Here is a 24,019-nt window from a genome sequence, read left to right as displayed (position 1 = left end):
TTTGTGATTGTGAGTGTGTGCACTATAAAATCATCACCAGTTACTGACTGAAATGAGCGAGTGGAGAGTGCAGTGCAGTAAACAGCCGCTGCACAGCTGCAAGGAGAGCTCAGCTGCCGTTTGTCAGCTGCTCCGGGTCCTGCGTGAGTTTATCAGCCAAAGTGCAGACATGGACTGCCAGTCAAATCTGAAGAGCAGGAACTTATCACTTCATATGTATTCCTCTCATGAAGTACTATTCTTAGCACAGTTTAATTCTATTTAATCAAACAATCTCAGCTACGACTGAAGATGTGAATGTTAATGATTCCTGCTGATGGTTCTCTTTAAGTTTTTTGTGTCTAGTTTTTGTTACAGCTTGTGCAGCCGTTTGAGTGGAGGCCTCTTTAGATGAAACACACAACCTGAGGCTACATATACAGTGTATTAGAATGAAAGGGCACTGCATAATACTTCCATAATATACTTCTATGGCCTAAGGGCGCTAACTAAAACATCTCACAGTCTATGAGCACAAGATAAATCAGACTCTAAGATAAAATTGTTGTTAGTTTTGGCCTTCGTGTGGGATTTTCTGCAAACAGTGAGGAGATAAAATAATCCCTGCCTTGTCCTGTAAATAGCATCTCTAATTGCATATTCCTCTCGAAGACTAGACATTACTTATAGAGCATAATACTAGCTCTTTAAGTGAAATGAAAAGGCTTTGTGTCAGTGATTGGCATTGTGCTTGGTTAATAAATAAAGTACGGCATGTTGTTAAAATATTGAGGGGAGTGGGGGTGTAAAGCTGCACCTCCACAGAAGATCTTCGTTCTGTCCCTGTCTTTCCTTCAGTCCTCATTGAGCACTGTGTAGAGAACTTAAGTAGTGCTTGAAAATTTGATTAGGTATGTGAAACCATTTTTATTTGTTTGCATCATATTGCCTCATTAGTGGGAAACATAATTATTTAACAGATGTTGTGATTATACGAGATCTGGAATGGCCCCTTGTCTCAGCAGGAGAATCCTTGTTCCAATTTTTCCCATATTGGCTCAGCCTCAGGGCCTCACTTCAAACAGCCCATGGTGCTGGGATTTTCTACACCCTCAGTGGCTCTCTGTACATCCTCTGACTCCCTTTCTGTGCATAAAGAATCACAAAGGAAGCTGAGTGAAGACTGCTACATCCTTTGTTTCATCTCTACTGTCCAAGAGTCCGCAACGTGTGTTTTTTTTTTTTTTTGTTGCTTGCATCTTTCCGGTTTTCAAAACTGTCTTCCCCAGTGGTGCATATAACTCAAACAAGACACCGCAATCCCAGTTGAGAGCCGAGGCAAAAATAGGTTAAGTAAAACTCTCTGTGAGGTTTTTATTCTTCTTTTGCTTCATGGCCTTCTGCGTTGCCACAACTTTCAAGTACGTCAGCTTCTTCAGTTCATTTCGCAAGAGGAAAAATCTTTGGCAGATTACTGCTGCCCTGTTCCAATGCCACCATGCCGTGTTCATCGAGGACAAAAAGCCTCAGTCTTAGCATTCTCTAATCCATTTTCTCGTTTTGGCTCATCTGCCTCTTATCACACATAGAACATATCCAAATGAGGCTGACTCGTCTGACTTTTAGATAACCCCCCCTTATTATGATACCTTTAGCTGTCACATGTCACATTAAAATTTAGTGTCCATGTCTTTTGCCCCACTGCACCTCCTTCCAGTGTGAGTTCTCTGAGGCTGTATTGTAGCTATAAAATAGGTTATGTCTTTATACAGAACAGACAAAGATTTGATTGCTTTTTTTTTTTATTGATTTTACTGATGACACATCTAATGGCTGCGATAGTGTAGATAGACTTTAGCTGTGTGTTTGAAAAATCACCATTTCTTTAATCACAATATGAGCATAGTTTCTCAAAATTCTCCTCTTATGTTTCATTCTTAATTACAAGTGATTCATTAAATTGCATTAAATCACTTCAATGCCCTTTTCTACAGTGTTTGACCCGTGATGCCATTGCCTCTGTAAAATACATTCACTTAAGGTGCATTATGGTTGAATGATTCATAGCCAGAAAATGGAGAGCTGATGGAGTCAAGGTCTGCCTATTACTGATAAAAGACCTTTTCATATCTTACATTTGGATAAAATTGACCTGGTCAGATACTCTATATGTCTCTTAACTGGGACTGTAGGAGAGAGCTTTTGTGCTCACTGACTCTTCCTTTGTAAAGTGTGATTTTAGTTTGATTTAATGAAAAAGGGAAGGTTGGCAGGCAGTAGAAAATGTCTGACCAAACACTGGATGAAGCAAAAAAAAAAAAAACTGCATGCAAACTGAAATATAAAAAGTAAATGCTTCCTTTTGATATAAATGACTTGTATTATAACCATTAAGTCTCTCCTCACTTACTGTTACTTTTTTTTTTTTACCTTTAATTTCTTTTTATTGTATGTTCTAACATTATTGTCAAAATACAATAAAACAGATTCAAGTACATGAGACCAAGGAGTGGCAGCTGGTGAAAAATACCTTTATTGCCATGTGAAAAACAGGTTTTGATTATAATTCAATCTAAGTACAGTAACACGCTGTCTAATTACAGGTTTGTGGTGCAAGCTTTGTGAATACTTGTCGTTGCTTTAACCCTGTGAGACCTGAACTATGAAAGAATGGTCAGAAAATTCTAATTTTTCAAATATGAACTCTTTATTTGTCCCTTTGACAAAATGTAAAAAAAATAAAATAAAAATAAAAAAATTCTAAGTATATTTTTTGTTTGTATCACACATGTCAAAACATTTAGAAAAGTGAGGAGTGTCTACCAGGAGTCAGTATACGAGCATAAGAGTTCATCTAAAAGGGTTAAATGCAAAGTTTATGCTTGATGGTGATGCAATGAGTCCCAGAAATGTGGGTATCATATATGATACGTACGGGCTCACAGGGTTAAGAGAACACGCAGAGGCTGACATTTCTCATTTTGTTTTGTAATGAGGCAGACCATTAGTATTAGTACAATTTAACTGTACTAACAATGCTGTCTTTTTTTTTTTAAGCAATGCATCATGTAATTTGTACCAATCCAAACTCTAAAGCAACAAGAACAGTTTAAGACCACATGTTGTGTCGACATCATCAGTAACTGTTGTCACTTCAGATGGCTCTTGATTGCAAAGGATGCATCATTCACAAGTGAGAGGAACTTCAAAAAAGACCCAGATGAGTTGAAACAGGCAGACAGTGATCTGTGTCTTTTTCTTTCTCTGTCACTCACATACACAAACACGTACGCATGGAGATTCATAGCCGTCACTGCCACTCAGGGCACAGCAGATATCTGTATTCAACGATAATTTCTCTCATCAGGAACACTGTAGTGCAAGTATTTGTCTCAGTGATTGCTTTGGGGGAGTTGTCGGAAATGATTCCGCTTCCTGCTGAAACTCTCGGCACACTGCAGTAGCACTAACAGACAGGACTGTTAAGCCTACAATGCACACTCACCGGGCACTTTATGAGGAACCCCATACTAATACCGGGTAGAGCCTCCCTTTGTTCTCTAGCTGCAATTCCTCATGAAAGATTCCACAAAATGTATGAAACTGAAAGATTCTGGTCCATGGTGACATTACTGTGTCACATCATTTACACACATTTGTCATCTGCACATTCATGCTGTCAATCTCCTGTTCTACCACATATCATATAGGTGTTATGTAGGATTCTGATCTGGTGACTGGTGGGGGGGTCCATTGAAGTATGCTGATTACATCCATGAAACCAGTTTGAGACTTTTTCAGACTTTTTCTTTGTATCATGGTGCATTATCATGCAGGAAGTATCCATTATAAGATGGTAAATTGTGGCAATTAAGGGATGCACATGCTCAGACGATATGCTCAGATATGCTGTGGCTTTCAAACCATGATTGATTGGTATTAAGGGGCCCAGCGTGAACCAAGAAAACATTTCCCACATTATTACACCACTACCACCACCAGCCTGGACTGTTGACACAAGACTGGTTGGGTCCATGGATTCATGCTGTTGACATAAAATCCTGACCCTACCATCTGTGTGCCTCAGCAGAAATCCAAATTCATCAGACCGGGCTAAGTTTTTTCCAGTCTTTAGCTGTCCAGTTTTTGGTGAGCCTGTGCCCACTGCAGCCTCAGATTTCTGTTCTTGGCTGACAGGAGCAGAACCCAACATGGTCTTGTGCTGTTGCAGACCATCTGCCTCAAGGTTTGAAGCGTTGTTCATTCTGCGATGCTTTTCTGTTCATTGTTCTGTCAGGTTGAATTGTCCGTTCTCCTCTGACCTCTCTCATCAACAAGGCATTTCTATCCACAGTACTGCTGCTCACTGGATTTTTTTCCCCCACACTATTCTGAGTAAAAACTCCAGAGACCATTGTGCATGAAAGTCTGTCTGTCACCAACAATCATGCCACGGTTGTTGAGATCATATCTTTTCTTCATTCAAATGCTTGTTGTGAACAGTGAAGCTCCTGACCTGTATCTGCAGGATTTTTATGCATTGCACCGCTGCCACGATTGGCTGATTGGATAAATTCATGAATAAGCAGTTGCACAGTTGTTCCCAATAAAGTGCTCAGCGAGTGTCTTTTTTGCACTAATTATGTTTTGTTAAATGACACGCTAACATGAGATCAGGAAATTTAATTTCCTGATCTCATTTTGTTAAACAGAATCTAATCGCCTTATACTGCACTTTTGGGAGAAGAGCACTGAGTTTTAAAAGTGGGACAATGAGCCCCTCTAGTCCCTGCCTGTAACCATAGCAACAGTGCATGCTTTTTGTTTTACCAGGACTGGCCAGACAGGTGTAGACTGGGGTTATCAATATAGGCAGGATTTTGCTGTAAGCTAAGGGCTTTAGTCATAACTGAGATGATTTTATTTTAATGTAATCCTTTTTGTGACATCAACTGTTGTCCCCCTGAACAGTGTGAAGAGCAGACACTGGGCTAAAGGCATTTCTCCTGTGTCAGAGTCATACTTAAAATATAAGCAGGGACAAGGCCTTCATTAAATCATGCATGATTATGGTTTGCCCACACGTTCTGGCCTCACAGGGTTTAGATCAGGGCAGATTTAATGAAACGTAGATTTATAACACCTGCGTCCATAGAAAGACAGTTCATCTGAAGAAAACGCATAATATTAGATGATGAAGTGACAACAAATATGAGCAAACATGTTACATTTAAACAATTTTATTTGATTTGTATAAACATTTGATTGATTTATTCACTGATTGATTCCAGCTTGCTCCAGATGATGCCTGGAAGTGTCCCCACTGTAAGCAGCTTCAGCAGGGCATGGTGAAGATGAGTCTGTGGACTCTCCCTGACATACTGATCCTCCACCTCAAGCGCTTCCGGCAGGTAAGCGAGCCGTGAAAAGGCTACTTGTGAAATCAAACATTGTCGTTAGTCTTACATCGACTCAGCTGTCTCTTAAAACTGCACTCATCAGTCTTTTCAATTACAAATTGATCAAACTTCCGCTGCACCTATACCTTAATGACACCAAAAACAGAAAACAGAGAAAGTTAGTGACTAGCTGGTGAGCATAGTCCTTAGCAGCTAAAGAGCCAGATACTGCCTTCAGGAGCTGAATGGACACATTTTAAAATACAGCTCAGGATTTCTCCTCACTGCTCAATCATATCCTCCAGGTCAGGGCCTCTCCATACCTGGTATATCATTATTTCTCGCCTTCTGTGTTGTCTCGGACTGGGTAGGCTCCTCAGTCACTATCAGTCTGTCAGTCACTCTCCTTCAAGTTTCCCCTCAGTCACACTTGAGCATTGAAGCGTTCTCCACAGCTCTGCCCCAGTTTGAGTATGCATCTTATTTTCACTGGAGTGCACTGTTAGAGTACAGTAGTTTTACACAGTGCAATTAGAAGAGCCATTCACGTATGCACGTATTTAGTGAACCAGAAAACGTGGTGAGACAGCTATTGGGGAAATAATACATTTTAAATCTTTAATTTTTATTTGCTGAGTACCATTCTGAGTTGCTGCAATGAAATTTCTGCAAAATAGACCAGCCTGCCGCATCATTTTTTCACTTTGACTTTTGGGGTGTCTTTGAATTCAGCCCTCTGTAGGTTGATAATTTTCATTTCCATCAACGATGTGGTATCCTTTCGTTCCTAACACATTAACCAGTGCATATCAGTATAGATATCTGGCATGATTTTTTTTCCCATTGAGATCTGATGTGTTCCTTTGATTTTTTTGAGCAGTGTGTATGATAATTGTATTCTAGAGTGATAGTGTGTGGTATGAACCTAGGGACAGCGCGCACACAAGATCTCAAATGTCTCATAGGCCTTCTTCACGGAAGACATTTTGAATGAATAAAAAATTAGTAACACCTGTGCTTTCATGACAGGATAAAATATCTTCTGTGAAAGAGGTCTATACTTCAAACTGCTTTGTGATTCATGAGCGCAAACAACAATAAGAGCCTTCCTGCTGCCATACACAGTCACATTTGGGCATACTCTGGGAGAAACTCACAGGGGACTCAGCAGTATCCCCACACACTGACAACATTTACACATAGTGGCTGCAGTGGCTCAAGCTGCTGTCCTACATTGTGTTTAGTTTAAGTGCCTCTATAGACCACATTAATAAAAGTTAATTAGTGGAATTATTTGTGTAAATATATTTGTGTCTGAATGAACATTATATAAGCTGTCTCTGAGAAGAATGTGGGTGATTTGCTCAGCTGCTATCATTGGTGCCTGAAACTGTAAGGTCACAATGCGTGACGTGAACATTTCATTCCTAATTGGTTCACAATAATCAGTCAGAACAGGGTGCACGTACTTTGAGGACAGTAAATTTGTCTTTGGACATGTTGTTAGTGTGACCTCGATGTAGAGGTCAAACTTCAACACTAGAAGTTTTATAATATTCTTGCCCACACTATGAAAACATCTCATTATATAATCAAGATGGACTGGATGTGTTAGAGCTCATGGTTGAATAACACATTATCATTTACTGAGCTGAAATTAATCTAACTTCACAGTATGAGTTGAGGAGATACGGGTCATAATGTTCTTCATAACAAGCTTGGTTTTTTCTATATATAGTGTGTGTATATGTGTGTGTTTCCTCTCCCTCTGTCATGAAGTCAATTGACAATTTCTGATCTCTCTGACCTGGAGTTACTGCTGCTTCTGTGCTAATGTGTTCCTTTCCCTACATTGCCTATGCAATATCCCGCATATACAACAAGGGTATATCATATCTATTTGAGTATCTTGTAGCCTACATTATACAGAATAGTAGGATATTATCATGGTGTTTGGGTTTTTTCCCCTCAAACTACCACCCATTAAATATCTTGGCACATCCCTGCATCATTTGGCCAAATGTAGAAATGGATGCAGTCCAAAGCTGGCATTTCTCATACTCCCACCCAACTGCCTCTTTGCCCCCCAGTGAGGTAACATCAAATGTATCAAAAAACATTTTTTTAGCCAAGGTTAACTCCATCTACACCTCCACCTTCGTCCAGCGCTTGATTAGCACCCTGTTGCCTCCCCTCACTGACCGTGGTCTCACAAACAGATGGCACCATGTTGAGCCCTGTGCTCATTCAGGCCCCATGAGTCAGACCCCAGCCGTCGCCATCAGGTGTTTGACTGCAGACTCTCATCCCAGGCTTCTCCTCTCAGTGGCTTCAAACTTTCTTACATGTCTGACCACTTTACGCAGTTACTTATTTATTAATGCAATTAAAAGCAAAGATCCTGCTGCAACAGTACTGAGAGGGTAATGGTCAAGGGTACATGAATATGCTTTGAAGTTTCAACTGAAAGGAACCTGTGCAGCTAGTTTTCTCCCCCCGTGTGATTAGTGTCTGACATGATAGTATTTAAAAACAATATTATTTTTATTGGTGTTTTTGTTTTTGTTTACGATGCATTTTGTTTGAATTTTATTTGCAGAAACATGAATTTGATAGCTGTTTATTCAGTTCAGCTGTTGAACCTTTTTTTCTGGAAGATCCACTCCTCATAGATTTTCATATAAAACAGAGTGATATTTCCTGCTTGCATTTATAAGTGTACTGTACATATGAATGAAAAATGTTGCAACAGGTGGGCGAGCGGAGGAACAAGCTGTCAACCTTGGTGCGTTTCCCCCTGACTGGATTGGACATGGCCCCCCACATGGTGAAGAGGACTCAGAGTATGAGAAACCTGAACCTGGGGACCTGGCAGCCTTCCTGGAAGCAGCCCTCAGAACAACACCACCAACCTGCCGACATGACCCTCCCACACGAATATCAATACGACCTCTACGCTGTGTGTAACCATCACGGAGGAATGCATGGAGGACATTATACTGGTATGAAAATAGGTGGTATAATACATTATTTACTACATGATAACTCACTCTCCTTTACAGTTGTGAACAGTTGTTTGCTGTCCTTCATTTCATTGTGAATACGTATTAACTACATTTTACCATCTTTGACAGCTGAGACCAGCATTTTAACACATAACTTCATATAATTTCAGATGGTACCTCTTTTTTTTAAGCTAATTTGCCATTTCTCGCTATGGATAATTTCAATTGTTGCTAATGCTTTTAATAATCTACACCACAGCAGAGTGCTGCTGTAATACTGTCTTCATTATCAGTTTTGAATAGTCACATCAACTCTTCCCTAGCACATCCAGAACATTCATATGTTCTTCTAACAGTAGGATTTCCATTTTTTTTTTACACTTAATCATGAGCTTTCGTAAATGGCCTAACACACTGTGAAACGTTCGGAAAGAGAGATGGGAGTATCGAGTAATGGGATGATATGGTGAAGTGTAACTGTAAATTTGAGGATAACAGCTGTATCTTACAAGAAAACAGGTAATACCCTCAGATTTATCCTGCATCTTTTCAAAAATCCATTGCAATAATTCAGCGATTTAGACACCAACAGAAGACAAGATATGGTTCTTTAGTGTCAAAGAACACAGACTTAGCAAGGTAGAGGACACAAGAGTTCAACTGGGAATTCCCAAGTCATGGATGTGCTGTGGATATACTTTTTTATGTTCTTCTAAAGGCACATAAATTTCACACAAATGACACTTTAAGGCAGGTAGAGATGTACTCTGAAACAAACTGAAATCAAGATTTACAACATCCTTATTACTTACTTATTACAGTGCACTTAGTTGTGCTCTCAGTATTTGTATGTATCTTCACAGAGACACATTCTGTTGCATGTTTGCCGCTCTTGCCTCCAGCAAAACTTTGACTTTCATACTAGGCCTATTTCAACCCATCTCTCTAAAGTTCTTTAAAATCACATCTCATGTTCTTTATCAGGGGGCGTTTGCTTAGTTGTTATGGAAATGGATCCACCCACATCCACATCCGCCCAATATATATATGTAGAAAGAGAGAGAGCTGTTATCACATGACCCAACATCGCATACCGAGTGCATGTGATGACAACTAAGGTGTCTCCATGACAACTGAAAAAGCTGGTAATTTGATTTTAAGATTTGACTATTTTACAAGTGTCTGGACACAAAGCAAGTAGTTGCCTGGTTTTGACAAGGAAAAACAATGTGTCTGAATTAAAAAAAAAAAAAAGACATTATCCCTGCTTCTACTACATCAGTGTTCAAGGAGTTCAAGACAAATTGGTAGAGTGAAATGACAGAGTTGAACAGTCTCAAACATGGAAACAGCACTTGCCTATTCACTTATTTAGTCACATCATCTAGTCATTATGCATAATCTCACTGCCATTTTCAGTGAGCGCTTACACTCAGTGAGTTGTTTAAAAACTTGAGATCCTTTTTTTTCATGCTGCAATTAAATACGCCTTTCATGAACACATTCTTTGATATCCAAATGTGAGAACTAAAAATAAAACAAAACAAAAGTTTTTAAATGTTTAATAGTTTTGATACAACTCTTTGACCACACTTCGATTCTCCTCTAGAGACCTCCCTAATGACCACTAACCATCAGCTCAATAAATTGCAATCTCTCTGTGCAATTGTCCATACTGGCAGTAATTCCATGAAGGTGAGTAAGTCCCTGCTTATGCAATGTATTTCAAGTAACTGCCAGCAGTGTCCAAACAGCCATTAAGATTGCCAGTGTGTGGAGAAATTGCAGACCACGCAGGGAGACACTTGGTTAATGAGGTCAACCTTTGCTCACCCCGATAGGTGGTCCCCAGTAACTTGAGCTTGAGCCAATTTTTTATTTATTTTATTTTCACATTAAATTTGAGTTTAAGTTAAATATTAGTAAAAACCCAGTACAGTTCAACAGCTCCACAAATCACAGTAATGACCATGAGTACTAATGGGTCTGACTGTCAGCATGTTGATGGGTGTCATGGCTGGTGGGATCCCATCGTAATCTGGTCTCAGGTTTTGTCAATTTGCAATTACATCTACAACAAGTGTGCAAAAAGTGAACGGGTCTGAATACTCTCTGGAGCATGAACGGGTGAACTTCAAAATAAAGCCTCTTCCTGCCAAATTGTATTACATCCCTTCAGCTTTTGGGACATAATGGCCAGTGTGCTGTATAGATGATAAAATCAACCAACTAAACAGGATGGGAAACTTGATACACAGGTGAGACCAGAGAGGGTCCGTAATTGCAGGGGATATTTGGTGAAGACACACATCTCTGTGGATAAAATGTAGGAGACAGCAGGAGATGAAAGGGATGGAGCAGTCGCTGTCATGACAGCTTTCTCGCACAGTTGCATCCTGTAACTGGGTTTTTCATGGAGGTGGAAGCATGGGTCTTGTGCATTATAACATGGGCACAGCTGGGTGATGCACCATTGACCTAAAATAAAAGTTGGAAATTATAACATGTTCATCTGTTGAACAAATTAGCAAGGAAATGGCAGTGATACTCCACACTGAAGCCACACCTAGAGGTTACATGTGTGGTGAATGGAGGGTTCTCTGTATGTTATAGATAAATGCAATATATCTACATAATTTCTATGTCATACAGAACATTCTCTATATGACAGGTTTGGGCCACTTTCTTTTTACTGCTTTTTATGTCGAGCAGCAGCAACTATGAATTGATATTATATTTTCTTTAAATCCGCTGTCTGATGTAGCGTATTCTGTCATGGCACAGAACCCCGTTGTCATTCATAACCAATTGTAAATGCATGAATACCTTTGTGTTTGTACTCCACTTTCCATGCATTAATTTAGTGCAATGAGCACAGCTAGCAAAAGAACTCCACTGCAGCTATGTTGTTGTTCCCTAGAGAGCAGCTTTGAGTGTCAGGCAGTGATTCTTTTATCACATGGCCTTGCTAGTTTAACAAGCAGAGGGAATTAAACTATGTTAGCCGCACTCACTGAACTATATGAAACCCAAGTGCAAAGCTATGGCCCTTCTGGGTGTTTTTAGTAGTTAGTGCACAGCCACTGGCAATAGTGGAATTGTTAGTGGAATTAATTAACTGTTGGAAAGAAGAAGAATAACAACAACAATAATAATAATAATAATAATAATAAGAGAAATACCTCAAGTTTTACTTGATTTAATTTGAAAATTGTCTACTCATTGCCATTAAGTTACACATGTTGCAAAGTCCCTTGTTTATGCTTGCTGTCGTTTTTTTTTTTGTTTTTTTTTAATGCAGCTTACTGTAGGAACTCAGTGGATGGCCAGTGGTATAGTTACGATGACAGCAGTGTCGACCTGGTGCCAGAGGAGGAAGTATGTACCAGAGGAGCTTACATCCTTTTTTACCAGAGACGCAACACCATTCCTCCGTGGTCGGCCAGTAGCTCCATCAAAGGTACGCTATCTAACCAGCAGGAAAACATAAATGATTTAATGGATCAAAGAGCATACAATTTTATAGAAGCACCTTTTCGACAAGAATGTTTGAATTAGTGTTTATACTTGAAACTCAAGCATCAGGGAGCAACTTGGGCAACTAGATGGGAGCAGCACACAGTGGTTTCCACTCAAAGGACTGCAAAATACTGCCTCGTTTGTTGCACTTTTCTCTGTTAAAACACAGTTCTGTTATGTTCAATAAGCGACCTGAGGGTTTCAGCAGAGAAATTTATCTGACACAGATTCTTTTAAACATCCACCACATTTTTGTTTTAATACCCACTGTTCACAGTGTGAGCCACGATGTGGACATCATTCAAACGTATTCCTCGTGTTTATTCGTGTCCCTGCTGAACTGTGAAACATACATTTGTAATAAATTGATCATGTTAATGCACTTTCTGGTGCATCATAAGCAAAGCTACCAGACATCTAGTTGCTGTATGTGCAGTAATGTAAGGGATACAGGCTAAAGTATTTACTTGGACAGCTCCTACACAAAACAAGGTCAGCACTTTTTATATCAGAGAGCACTGGACACAAAGAAATCAGTTGCTAACCACATCAGTATCTGCTTGATGAAGTTAGAAAGGTTTCTACGTTTTCTTAAAGTCCTGCTTTACCGTTTTTCCTCCTTTGTGAGTTGCTAGGATACTCGCACCTTTCATGCCTAATAGCAAGTTCAGAGTCACAACATGCTGGCACAAACTCTGAAGACTGGACTGGAAATTGCCTACGAGTTTGGCAGGTTTTGTGTTAAAAGCAAAAAAAGAAGGACCATGAAACACCCTGATGAATTTTCACTGTGCACTAACTTTCAGAGTCTATGCATAATAGATGATACATGTTCAATTTTAAATTCCTTCAAATAACAAGTGATAAAACTTTAAATATGGGAACCAAAACTAGCCTCTAGAAGGCTTATTATGTCCATTTTCTGCTTGTAGACCTTGTAGAATGCACCTCTTGGATTACTGTGTATAGGATTTTTACATTTATCTCTCCAAAGTAAAACTTTCTTCCAGTGCTTAATTTTCTCTTCTAAAAACAATTTAAACAGAAGCACTTAAACGTCAGCGTACAATAAACCAATGACACCCCTGAGGAGTACATTAGTCATGATCCAGCAATGTCAGAAACCCGCTTGACCCTGTGTTATACCATTAAATTCTGGTATGTATCTGCTCGATTCAAACTCAGAAGCCCCACTGAAATATCTTTCCCTTGATAATCACAAAGACATCTAGAGTCTGTAGAATCTGAAACACGGCTTCACACACTGCACTGAATGTACAACAAAAAAAACCCAAGGTGTGCAGTTGAAAGCAGTTCATAAGATTTATGTTTTTTTAACGAGACTGTTTATCCCATGGTGTGCTTCAATACCCAGATGTGATTAAGTGTGCAGGCTACACTCTTTACATCAAATATTAAACTAAAAGCCATGCACCCAGAGCAGGTTCTTGAGGCACATTCTGTCAGTCACATACATGTGCAGTATGGTCAGCCCGAATGTTTGGTTCCCTACATGCTAACTGCCCTTGGCAAGGCTATGTAAAGAGGGAAAAGTCAGATATAATGTGTCAGTCACGTATGTGAGGAGGTGACCTTGAAACCTTTCACTGTAGCTGCTCAGTCGAGGGTACACCAATACAGATACTGGATATGTCAGAATGTCTTTATCATTAAGACATCAACCTTTATCATTATGCCTACTGCCTTTCCTGCTACAATTCAATTACTTGGTCCAAATGACCAATAATGACTCTATTTAAGCGTGCTATGTTTGACTGTATTAGTCAGAAGGAGTGTCATTTTTAACTGTTGTCAGGAACTGTGCACATTTTCTACAGTTACTGTTGCACTGTATCTGTTTCTGCCTTTGCCCTGTTAACGATGTGCCCACCTGAAGCAGCTGTCCTGTTTCTTTTTAGCCATCTGTGCCCAATTCAGTGTACTGTAGCTGTGTCAAATCAATGTATGACAAGCCTGTCAGTGTACAAAAAAAAGGCAAAGTGTGAAGCGCAGAGCTTCTGTGTGTTTACTCTGCACAAGTCAGTCAGATCATGAAACAAACAACCACGAACTCACCATGGCTCACTCCTTCTCGTTTTCTGTATGTATCTACTGTGTACTGTATGTGGACAACAAACAGTTAGATGCCCTTATGAGGAAACAAGTCCACTTGTTAGGCTGAAACAAACAGCTGAGAAGAATAAGACTCTCATTTCCTTAGAACTTTCCTTTTTCTCAGAAAGAAGAAAGAATACCTATGGAACATTTTTTCTCTGCGTATTGAAATTTGGAAGTGAAACCATGAGTGTGTCACAGTATAGTTATAGTTATTTGTGCTGTCTTTTAAAGAAAAGATGGAGTCAACACGTTTACCAAATGGGACATCATTTCCCAGTCCTGACTGCTTAATTGACAGGATGTTGAAAGCCGTGCAAATCAATTTGTTGAATCACCAATGACCACCTACATAAATGCTAAATATTGTGACAGAGTAGTCAATCAGTAGTCTTTTCTTGGGTATTGTCTTAAAAATGCCATCGATCATTGTAGTGCCATTGCTTTTCACATCTCTGAAAATGTGTGCAAATAATACAATAACCATTTTAGTAAAAACAGTATCACTCAGGATTTATTTTGCAGAAAAACACTTCTTTGATGTATTCTGCTGCTCAAAGACGTTTTATAGAAAAAAATCATGATTTCAGCAGGCAGACTGTAGATTGTGTTTACCAATATTTTCCCCACTACTGTTCTGCTCTTTATTTTCCAATAATTGGACTGTGAGAGGTTGTCCATACTGTAAGCCAAGTTTAGATAGCATGGGAGTAGAAGTCTAAAAAGTCCATATAATAACAGACTCTTGGGGGAAATTGACTCCATCATTCTCCTGACCTACATGACTTGCAACATTCTCCCTGCCTGAGCTAAAATACACTTGGAAAGTAGAGAAGACACCGTAAAAAAAATGATTGAAAGAACATAGGTTTGTGGAAATGTTAATTTATTATTTTTTTTTATGTGATATACAAATGATTTGTATGATTCAAATGATACTTTGTGCACATTTCAAAACATAAAGAAGAAAAATGTGGGTGGTGCTGTTATTTCTATCCCCACATGTACGATCACATTGTTACTGTTGTTTCCATGGCAGCCTGCTACCAATCAATGAAGTTGATGAGTGAATAAACATTTCAGTAAAGGGTTTTTACTGGCCAGTACTGTTACACATAGAATATGCTTCCTCTACTCCTGAATTTCCTCCTCCCTCTTCAGATGCAGAAAAGAACGTCCATCAGTTCTAGGTTACATTCTGGAGTTCAGAGAATAAGCAGGCACAAATAATGAAAACACAAGCATTGTTTTTTTTTTCTTTACACATATAATGGTGACGTGCAAAACACTGTCACGTGTCTCCCTCCCTTCCTACCTCCAGCACAATAGTTCACACTGTCAAAATCAACAAACCATCAGCAAGCTAAATATAGGAGATACTGGCACACTAACATTGTTTGGCACTATAACAAAATATGCTACAAAAGGTATTAAATGTTGTCTGTGTATACATGGTTGAGAACAACACTTTACCCTTGTACATTCATTCAAGTTTAATTCGTCTTTATACTTCTATACAAAGGAAAATATGAAACTTTGCTTCACTACATTTATTTGACAGCTATAGCTGCTGGTAGCAAACAAAATCTATAAGAAGCTTGTGAGGTGTAGGCTGAAGGTTAAGATGCCAAACAGTACATAAAGCACGTAAATGTAGTTCTGCCACAGCTAAATATGACATTAAAATGCTGCTTATACATTAATGTATGAATAGTAATCCAATAATCAGTGTCAGGAGACACTCTGCTTTATGTCTTATGTCTACTTCTATCACCTGTGAAGGACATTTTCGTTGTCGGTTCACTGTATTTAGTTAAGTAAAGGATTTGATCCATTCCTCCACCGTTGCTGCCATGTAGTGGAACTGGAGTAGCTATCTGACTGTATGTTTGTGGTTGTCTCTGTGTGTCTCACAGGCTCCACAAGTTCGTCAGTGTCAGACCACTGGCTAATCCGGCTGACAGTGGACAGTAAAAGAGGCAGCCTGGTGTCTCGGTCGTCCACCACCTGCCCGTCTTCCTTACCTGACTCCCCAGAGTCTCCGGTCTTCCTTGAAGATGGTTCTAAAGAGGAAAGGGGTAAGGGGCCACACCCAAGATTTGCCCTAATTGGTTTAGTTGCTTATTGATTGTTTATTTTGTGATTAATTCTCTCTAAAGGTCTTGCATTTAAATGTGAAAAATAAAATGTGTTTTTCTCCACATAATTGTTAGGGGGTTTTGAGAGCAGGCCATTTGTCAGGGGTCTTCAGGGGCGTAGCGTGAGCATGAGAGCCCCCAGCAAAACGAAGGACAGCCTGAGCAAAGTGCTTCCTCTGCGCTGGTCCTTTGGTTCCAAGGACAGACGAAAACCTGACCCGGCGCCTCCACCAGCCCATGACCCCGCCCCTGTGGAGCTAGTGCAGTACCTGGAATCTGGCCGGCGGCCCCGGTGCACAAAGGACCCAATAGTAACACTGATGAGCGAACCACGCAGCACAAAGGAAGCTGCCCAGGGTCGGGCTGCAGCCAATGTCCGATCTTCCAGTGTAGGGAGTATGAGCTGTGTGGGGAAAGCAGGAGATGAGCTGCCGCCAGAGTCTCCACAGGTCCCAGAGGGTCAGAGGAGGCCATCATATAAGACAGCCAGCCTGAGACACAGCAAGGGGAGCCAGCCAAGAGATGAGAGCACCCCGCATGTTAGCAGTAGCTCTAGCAGTAACACCCTCACCAGGAGGAAAGATGGCAGGAAACAGAGCTCCTCCAAAGCTTCCCAGGATACTGAGGTAAAAAGGAGTTTCAGTGCTGGAGTTCAGCCCAGCTACAGTACACCCAGCCTTCATGATGGGACTTTGAGAAGACAAAAAGGAGACAGGGCTGATAGGGAACATCATGGTACATATGAAGGAAACTCTAAGACCAAGAAAGGAGACGTGCCCAAGGGCCATGAGGGACTGCTCTCCTTCTTCAAAGGTAACTTCCTAAAGAAGGATAAGGATCCAAGGAAGTCCAAGGAAGGTGAGTCAGGGAGAGGAGGAGGTGAGGAAGGAGGCAGGAGAACCCTGTCAAGGTTGTCACTATCTAATGGAGCAGCAGGAGGCAGAACTGGGGTGGAAGGAGGTAAGTCTAATGCCATCCCAGGCCATCTGGGTGATGAGCTGGCAAATGGGAAGGTGGGACGCACCACGGCTGACATTAAACGCTCCCAGAGTTCCTCTAACATCCCTACCAAGGCAGAGCCGAGCATGCGTAGGACAGCATCTTTGCACCGTAATGGCATGTCTACAGCCCCGGCACCATCACGCTCCCTGGCAACAGACAAACCATCTTATGGTACCCTGCAGAGGACTCGTTACAGCACAACCTCGCTGGGGCGCAAAAGGACAGTCCCCGAGTCAAGCTTCTGACACAGAGATATTTAACACATCCACACGCAGAGCCTTTTACCTGGTACAAAGTGAATGACGTCCAGTCTCTGAGATCAAAGCAATAGAGCTAAATTCACAGTGATACGCCTTTTTGTTCCCAGAAAATGAACTGGCTCAAGTGGTTTGCCCCATGGAGAGATGGAGCAAATGATGAGTCTTATAATGCTGGTATATAAAGAGCAGAATGACATGATGTGACCATTAAACATCAGAGGGAGTTCGTCTGTTCTGTTTTTTATCACTTGAAGCAAGTGCCTGAGAAACTAATATGCAGTTTAGACCAATGATTTTGTTTTTGTTTTGTTTTTTAGCACTGGAAGCACAAAATCCCTACACACACATACACACACACACACAAACATAATATCCGCATTGTTACTGTAATGTGAGTGTTGGAATTGATAAATCCATTTTGAACTCTCATGGTTGTTTGCTTACAATCAAGACACGCTGATTGTGTTCATTTATAAGAATGTAATGTGTCCACTTGATCAATGGTGGTGCTTTTAGGCTGCAGTTTCTGATTTGCCATCAATTATTCATCTTTAATCCCTTATTTAATGTGTATTTTAAGTACAGTGGCACCATGTGACCCACACTGCAGTTTTTCAGGCTAAAACGTCTAACTGTAATAACTTGCAGGGTAGAAGTGGTATTCTGTAAAATCACTGACCTGGATTGCTTAGTTATTTGGCTAAGACAATGAATATCTACCATTTGTGAAGTGTAATATTAATGCAATATTCACCCTTAGAGAATGTTTTAGACCTTTGATATAACATTTGTTAACTATATTGAATGCATTCCATAGTTTTTTTTTCTTCCACCATTTGGTGGTTTAACCACTTTATTTTTCTTAGTTTACAACTTCCTGTGTTATCCAGACTTTATCATTTGCCAGAAAACAGTTGCATTTAGCTGTGAATCAAATGAAGGTGGTGAACGCAGTTAGCACAGCAAGAAATTGTTGAGTTTTTTTTTTGTTAAATGTGTACCGAAAGTGGCAGCCCTTTGATTGCTCTTTGATTGTGTGGAATTTTCATCTGAACCTGACATTCACTGTAGAAGAACTGGTAATACTGCAGTCCAACACTGATTACATATGGCCAGTTAGTAAGACAAATACTCCACAAAATACCAAAATGGATGCCAATGTACATGGTGTTTCAGTGTTTTAGGGTAGTTTTTTTTTTTCCTTTTATTCTTACTGTTCCGATACATTCTAATCTATGGAAGATCTAAAATGCCTAAATGAAAATAAATCAAACAAAGAAATAAAGTAAAATACAATACACACTGTTATATATTTTCCTTTTTATGCGTGCATTTACTGGAAGCTAACTCAAGCTAACACTGATTAGTTCACTTGCTGAGAATTGTGCCAAGTGAACATACTCTAAGTGTGTGTTTGTACACTTCTTGTAGCACAATCTATCCCTAAAAACTGCAGATAGCCAACCACAAGTGTCACTAAATGCACAGTCAATATTAGCCTTGCTACAGCCTGCTGGCCCATGTCATGACTGCCATCCACTCATGTCACCGCCGATGAGTGCCACTCATGCTCCCACCCCAAAGCTGAACTTTGACAGTTCAACAGTCTTTTTCATCTTGACAATGTGTCTCCATTTCAAAAAGGAAAAACTTCTCTTGCACCTCCTCAGTGAGCGCTAATGACTAATGATCCGTTGTTAACGTGTTTTCATTCAGTTACGCAGTAAATTCATTCATTAGAAGGAAATACAACATTGTGTATTACATTTAATTTTATTTCTGGGATTGAGTTCTTTTAATTTAGGCATTTTAAATCTTCCATACTTCAGACAAAACTCTGATTTAGCAGTTTCTCTGTGAATCCGGCATTATGAAGGTTCTGCTGTGCCCTTTGTCTTTTCACAGCTTAAAGTATTTTGATAAATAACGATGGTGTTTATGTCCTGCGGTGAGCTTAATGTATACTCTGCAAGTTTTTATTTTGGACCCTATGGGGGAACTTTCAGAATTTTTTCTTTTTTTTTAAGTTACTTAGGGGTAATTATTTTTGGTTGACACTCTTTACTTCTTGCCACTTTGCAGCTTCAGCCAGAACCACTGGGAGTAAAGGGCTTCCCTGAAGGTCAGTTGCATAACTGGCAGAGGAAAGCAGAGCATTTTCATTTTTAATTTAATTTTCCTGGCCCAGATGTCCTCAGACACTCTATTAATTCAAATGGGTGACTAGTCATAAGTCTGCTTTAAATTCTGAGAGTTCTGTAAAAGAATAACAAGCCAGCTGGATCACCTCATTTGCTGCTGCAGTGATGTTTAGATGTTGTGTATGATATGTGTACCCAGATATCCCTTTATGCCTGCTCAAGCATGCTTGCTTACACATATATGGCCCAACATTTGGAGATTTCATTTGCACTTTACACATAAGGGAAAGCAAAGTAAATAATACTACTAATGCATAAAAAGAGTCGGTTGTCCTTCAAATGTTTTACTGACTGGTTTAGGTTTAAAATTTTGTTCCTTTCCAATAACAATACCTGTAGCTGCATAAATGGAGAAAAGCATTCAATAATATTCAGCAACTCAATCCCAACGGCCTTTTACAACATAGTGTTTGTAACTATGATTTCTCACAACCTTGAACCGTGAAAATGAACACCATTTATCCAGCATATCAAGAGTTTGTAATTTATTTCCAAATGACCAACTAACAGTGAATACTGGATTTATGGTAGATCCACATTTGTGCTGTTGTCCAATTATTTTTCTTTGGTTGACCTGCATCAGTGTGTCACTCCATTTTATTGGGTCTCTCTTTTGTGCAGCTAAATTCTATCAGGTCATTTAGTACCATATCTGAATGCTTTTGGTCAGTATTCACATTTGAATATGAGTATGGCATGTTTTTGTTTTCAGTTTCTGTTTTCAAAACCAGATTTCTGCTGATCTCTACTTTTAAGTGTATGCACCTGTTAGGATTAAAATCAAATAGCATATTGTATTATGAAAGCCAGTTTTATATGCAGATAATCAGTGTCGCTCATTTTGTGACTATTTCTATTTAAACCTTTCGACCTGGAATTCGCATTTTCTCATTTTTAGGCCAAGCTACTGTTTGTTATGAACAGTGACATTGTAGGGCACTACAATTTCTGTGACACATTAAATTTGTAATTTCAGAAGTAAGGGTTTGATGTCACAATAGTGCAGCCAGTTTTTTTTTTTTTTTTTTTTTTTTTTTTGTGTGTGTGTGTTTGGATATTTCTCTCCAAACACCTACTAAATAGATTGGATAGCTAGACTCTACTTTGCCTACCAAATGACAAAATCTCTGCTTCAGTTTTCCTTGTGTTAGATTTCACTTGCTGAGGGCCCAGAAAAGAGAAACACGCTTAAGTTTAAATTCTCCCATTAAATGCTTGAATTTTCTTTGCCCCTGACTTCCGTGTCAGCACCCACAGTGTACAAAACCTTTCAACACACACAACCACATTTTCTTAAAAAGGTGCCTCTCATCCCCATAGGGATGGCATCATTGTTTAACAGTTGTGCACTTTCAGTCAGAGGAGGATGACCATTTTAAATAGGTATCTAATGTTTCTGCTCTCATCATACCCCAACCCAAAAAGGTAATTAATCTTGCTGCAGGCATTTGTCATAGCTTTGGTTAATGGCACACTGCTACATTGTAAATAGGATTTTTAAGCTTTTATTAAGCTTTTTTTTTTTGTTTTCCTTTTTCAGAATCTTTCTATTTCTGTAACAAATGAGTAAAAATTTTCAAGTGGCAGTTCAACTACTGAAACTATATACTGAGTGATATAACTGGACCAGTCGACTCATACAAACCTTGCAAGAACACACATCACATTTATTTTAAACAACACTTTAAGCTGTACTTTTTTTTTTTAGCCAGTTTCAAGTGACTAAGCAATAATGGTTGAATGTCTTGTCTTACTGATTAGCTTTGGTTCTTTGCACAAGTTTTCATTCTGAAGTGCTGTTAAGAAATCAAAATTGGGGACCGAAAAAGTCAAGCACAGCAGCTTTTGTTCTCCAAATAAACATTTAACACTAAATATACCATTGAATCACAAGGTCAGATATTTATATTTATTTAGTTTTCTCCTTGAAATGTCAAGAGGGATTGATGGTGACTTTGTTTTCACTGCAGCTGCTATTTAGCGGACCTCAACTTTAAGTGGTATGGAAGTAGTTTGGATGTTTGCTGGAAAGCAGCAGACTAAAGCAGTTGCAAGCATTCATATGGCTGCACTGTAGACTTTTCCACACTGAAAATAAATGCAAAAAAATGTCTTCATTAAAGCTTGAAAAAAAAAAAAATCAATATTCTTAGTGTGCTGTCAAGTGGCAGAAAGCTCTGAGCTATGTTTAGCAAAACAAAAAAAAACCCACCTTGAAACTTGTGGAATGGGCTTCTTCAGCTTCTGTCTGAGCGACCTTTATACTATAATGGTGCCAATAATTCTGAAGAACACACACGCTTGTGTAGAAATTGTTATAGATGCTAGGCAAATCTCATCATCTTTTCAGTGAAGTGCAGTATAATCTAGTATAAAACACCAGGTTAAAGTGCAGTTTCAACCCTGTTATTCAGAAGCAGCAGATAATCACTGAATAAATTCACTTGTATCTTGTTTTTCTCCAAGGACAGAGCAGTACTTTACAATGTATTTGAAAGAGTGATGCTATGTTATAAAAGGGCACAGAGTTTAAATAGGGACACAAAGTCTGTATTGCATTATATATATATGTTTGTTTTTCTTTCCATGGCTCAATACACATGTGGCCACATATACACAATGTTTACTCTGCCAAACTGAGCACTTCTGTGTTAACAATTTTTGTGAAATGTGAGTTGAAGATGTTTTTATATGCAATTTTTCTACATTTTATATATAAAAAAAATTCTGTATATATTTGTGGATGCACAGAGAGAACTGTGTGTGCGTGAGCGAGAGAGCGAGAGAAAATCAGTGAATAAATAAGGTTATTATCATTGACACTGAACCTGTGGTGTGTACTGATTTGGGAATGAGATGCTAGCGTATCCAACTGAACCCACAAGCAATGTATTCCATATTTTGCCCAATGGTGTATGCTTTCACTGTAAAACAGCAGTTTCTGCCTGAATTGTCACATGTACACGATGGTATATTTGTTTTATTTTTCAATACAACAAATAAAAAGATGTTATTTATGATAATGGCCTTCAGTTAACAGCTTTTAGATGCTTGATCACAAATGTTATTACAAGAAATACACAAAGTCCCTCATTTGAAAGGGACATTATTTTGCTTTTTGTTAATTAAACAAGATGGTGGAGGGGGGGGATGCTAATTTTGGTGTAACTATAGAGTCTTACTGTAAATGTAATGTAATTACTGAAAGTAAAAATATTCATTATGCTGCCTGGCCTCTGTCATCTAATCATATGCTCATATGGAAAATAACCAGTGACTATAGCTGTCAGTGAAGTGAAAAGGAAAACATTTGTCTCTGAAATGTTGTGAAGGAGAATTATGAAGAATCATAAAATACATTTTTCAAGGTCATTAGAACTTCTGAAATGTCAGGATCTCCTGACACCTTTCCTCATTGTTTGTAAAAGTAAAATGAATATCTTTGTGTTTTGGACAGTGACTTGGTTTGTAACAAACATTTTGAAGAAATGCCTTTGATTCTTAGGAAATTGCAATGCTCATTTTTCATGAATTCCTCATATTTTATTAACAAAGCAATTAAGTGATTTATCAAGCATTTTGAACTTGCAGTAATAGATTTTTTTGGGCCACTTTGGGGCAGCAAAAACAAGTTATTTACACATCATTGTTATATCATCAGTTTCACCAAACAGTTGCTGATTAACACATCCAGAAGTAATGAAGCACCATTAGTATTCATTTAGAGTCATGTTTCTGGCCACTAGACAAATGAAAGTCCAATACTCACTTTGTTTTAACTCTGTTGTTGATTTCTACCAACTCCTGAGGAATATACGTGGATCTTTAGCTGTTAAATGCTCCTTTAAGTTCAACATCTAGTCCCTAACTCTTGCAGCCCCGACTTAACCTGCTTTGCACCAGTTAAAGAGGCATTTACATTTTGAAAGTAAACCAAACTTGAAGGGGGCTAAGAGCAACTTTGCAGCTGTTTACTTTGTCTTTGTATTTGGCAGAGAAGGCTGCAACCCCTGAACCAGTTCATGTTTTAAATATCTCTTAATTAATTTTTACTGTCCTCACTTGCCCTAAAAAATAATAAAATTAGGACGCAGAGATTCCCGAGGAGCCTTGCAAGAACAAGGATGTAGAAAATGGATCTTGTTGATCATCTGGAAGACATCACCATCACCTGGGGAGGACAGCACATCTCCTGCAGGTACATAAACCTGGACTGCATAACAATAGTCTGTTATTACGACTGACATTGCTCTGTTCGGCTCAGCTGAGGTGAAGACTAGCATAGAGGTTGGCCAGTAGAAAGTAAGAGCCAAGTGTCTGATGTTGTAGTGAGCCGTAGACACTGCAAAAACAATTTAGTGCTGGAGACAAATGATCTCAATAAAAAGAACAATAGCCTTC

The 24,019-nt window shown here is 39.2% G+C and overlaps 1 protein-coding gene across 1 annotated transcript in view; it reads left to right on the top strand.

Annotated features, from left to right (window-relative positions):
* The window catches only part of usp43a (ubiquitin specific peptidase 43a), a 94,998-nt gene extending 76,435 nt beyond the window's left edge, over positions 1–18,563 (top strand). Inside the window, exons 12-16 of the mRNA XM_041037005.1 lie at positions 5,271–5,390; positions 8,131–8,380; positions 11,685–11,843; positions 15,934–16,095; positions 16,231–18,563. Of these exons, the coding sequence (XP_040892939.1) occupies positions 5,271–5,390; positions 8,131–8,380; positions 11,685–11,843; positions 15,934–16,095; positions 16,231–17,402 (1,863 nt within the window). The 3' untranslated portion in view covers positions 17,403–18,563. The remainder of the gene's footprint in view (positions 1–5,270; positions 5,391–8,130; positions 8,381–11,684; positions 11,844–15,933; positions 16,096–16,230) is intronic.
* Positions 18,564–24,019: the final 5,456 nt, after the last annotated feature.

Source organism: Toxotes jaculatrix, chromosome 4 (genome assembly GCF_017976425.1).
Source record: "Toxotes jaculatrix isolate fToxJac2 chromosome 4, fToxJac2.pri, whole genome shotgun sequence".
Lineage (NCBI taxonomy): Eukaryota > Metazoa > Chordata > Actinopteri > Toxotidae > Toxotes > Toxotes jaculatrix.
Note: the sequence above shows the minus strand (reverse complement) of the source record. Positions and strands in the feature narration are given on the sequence as shown.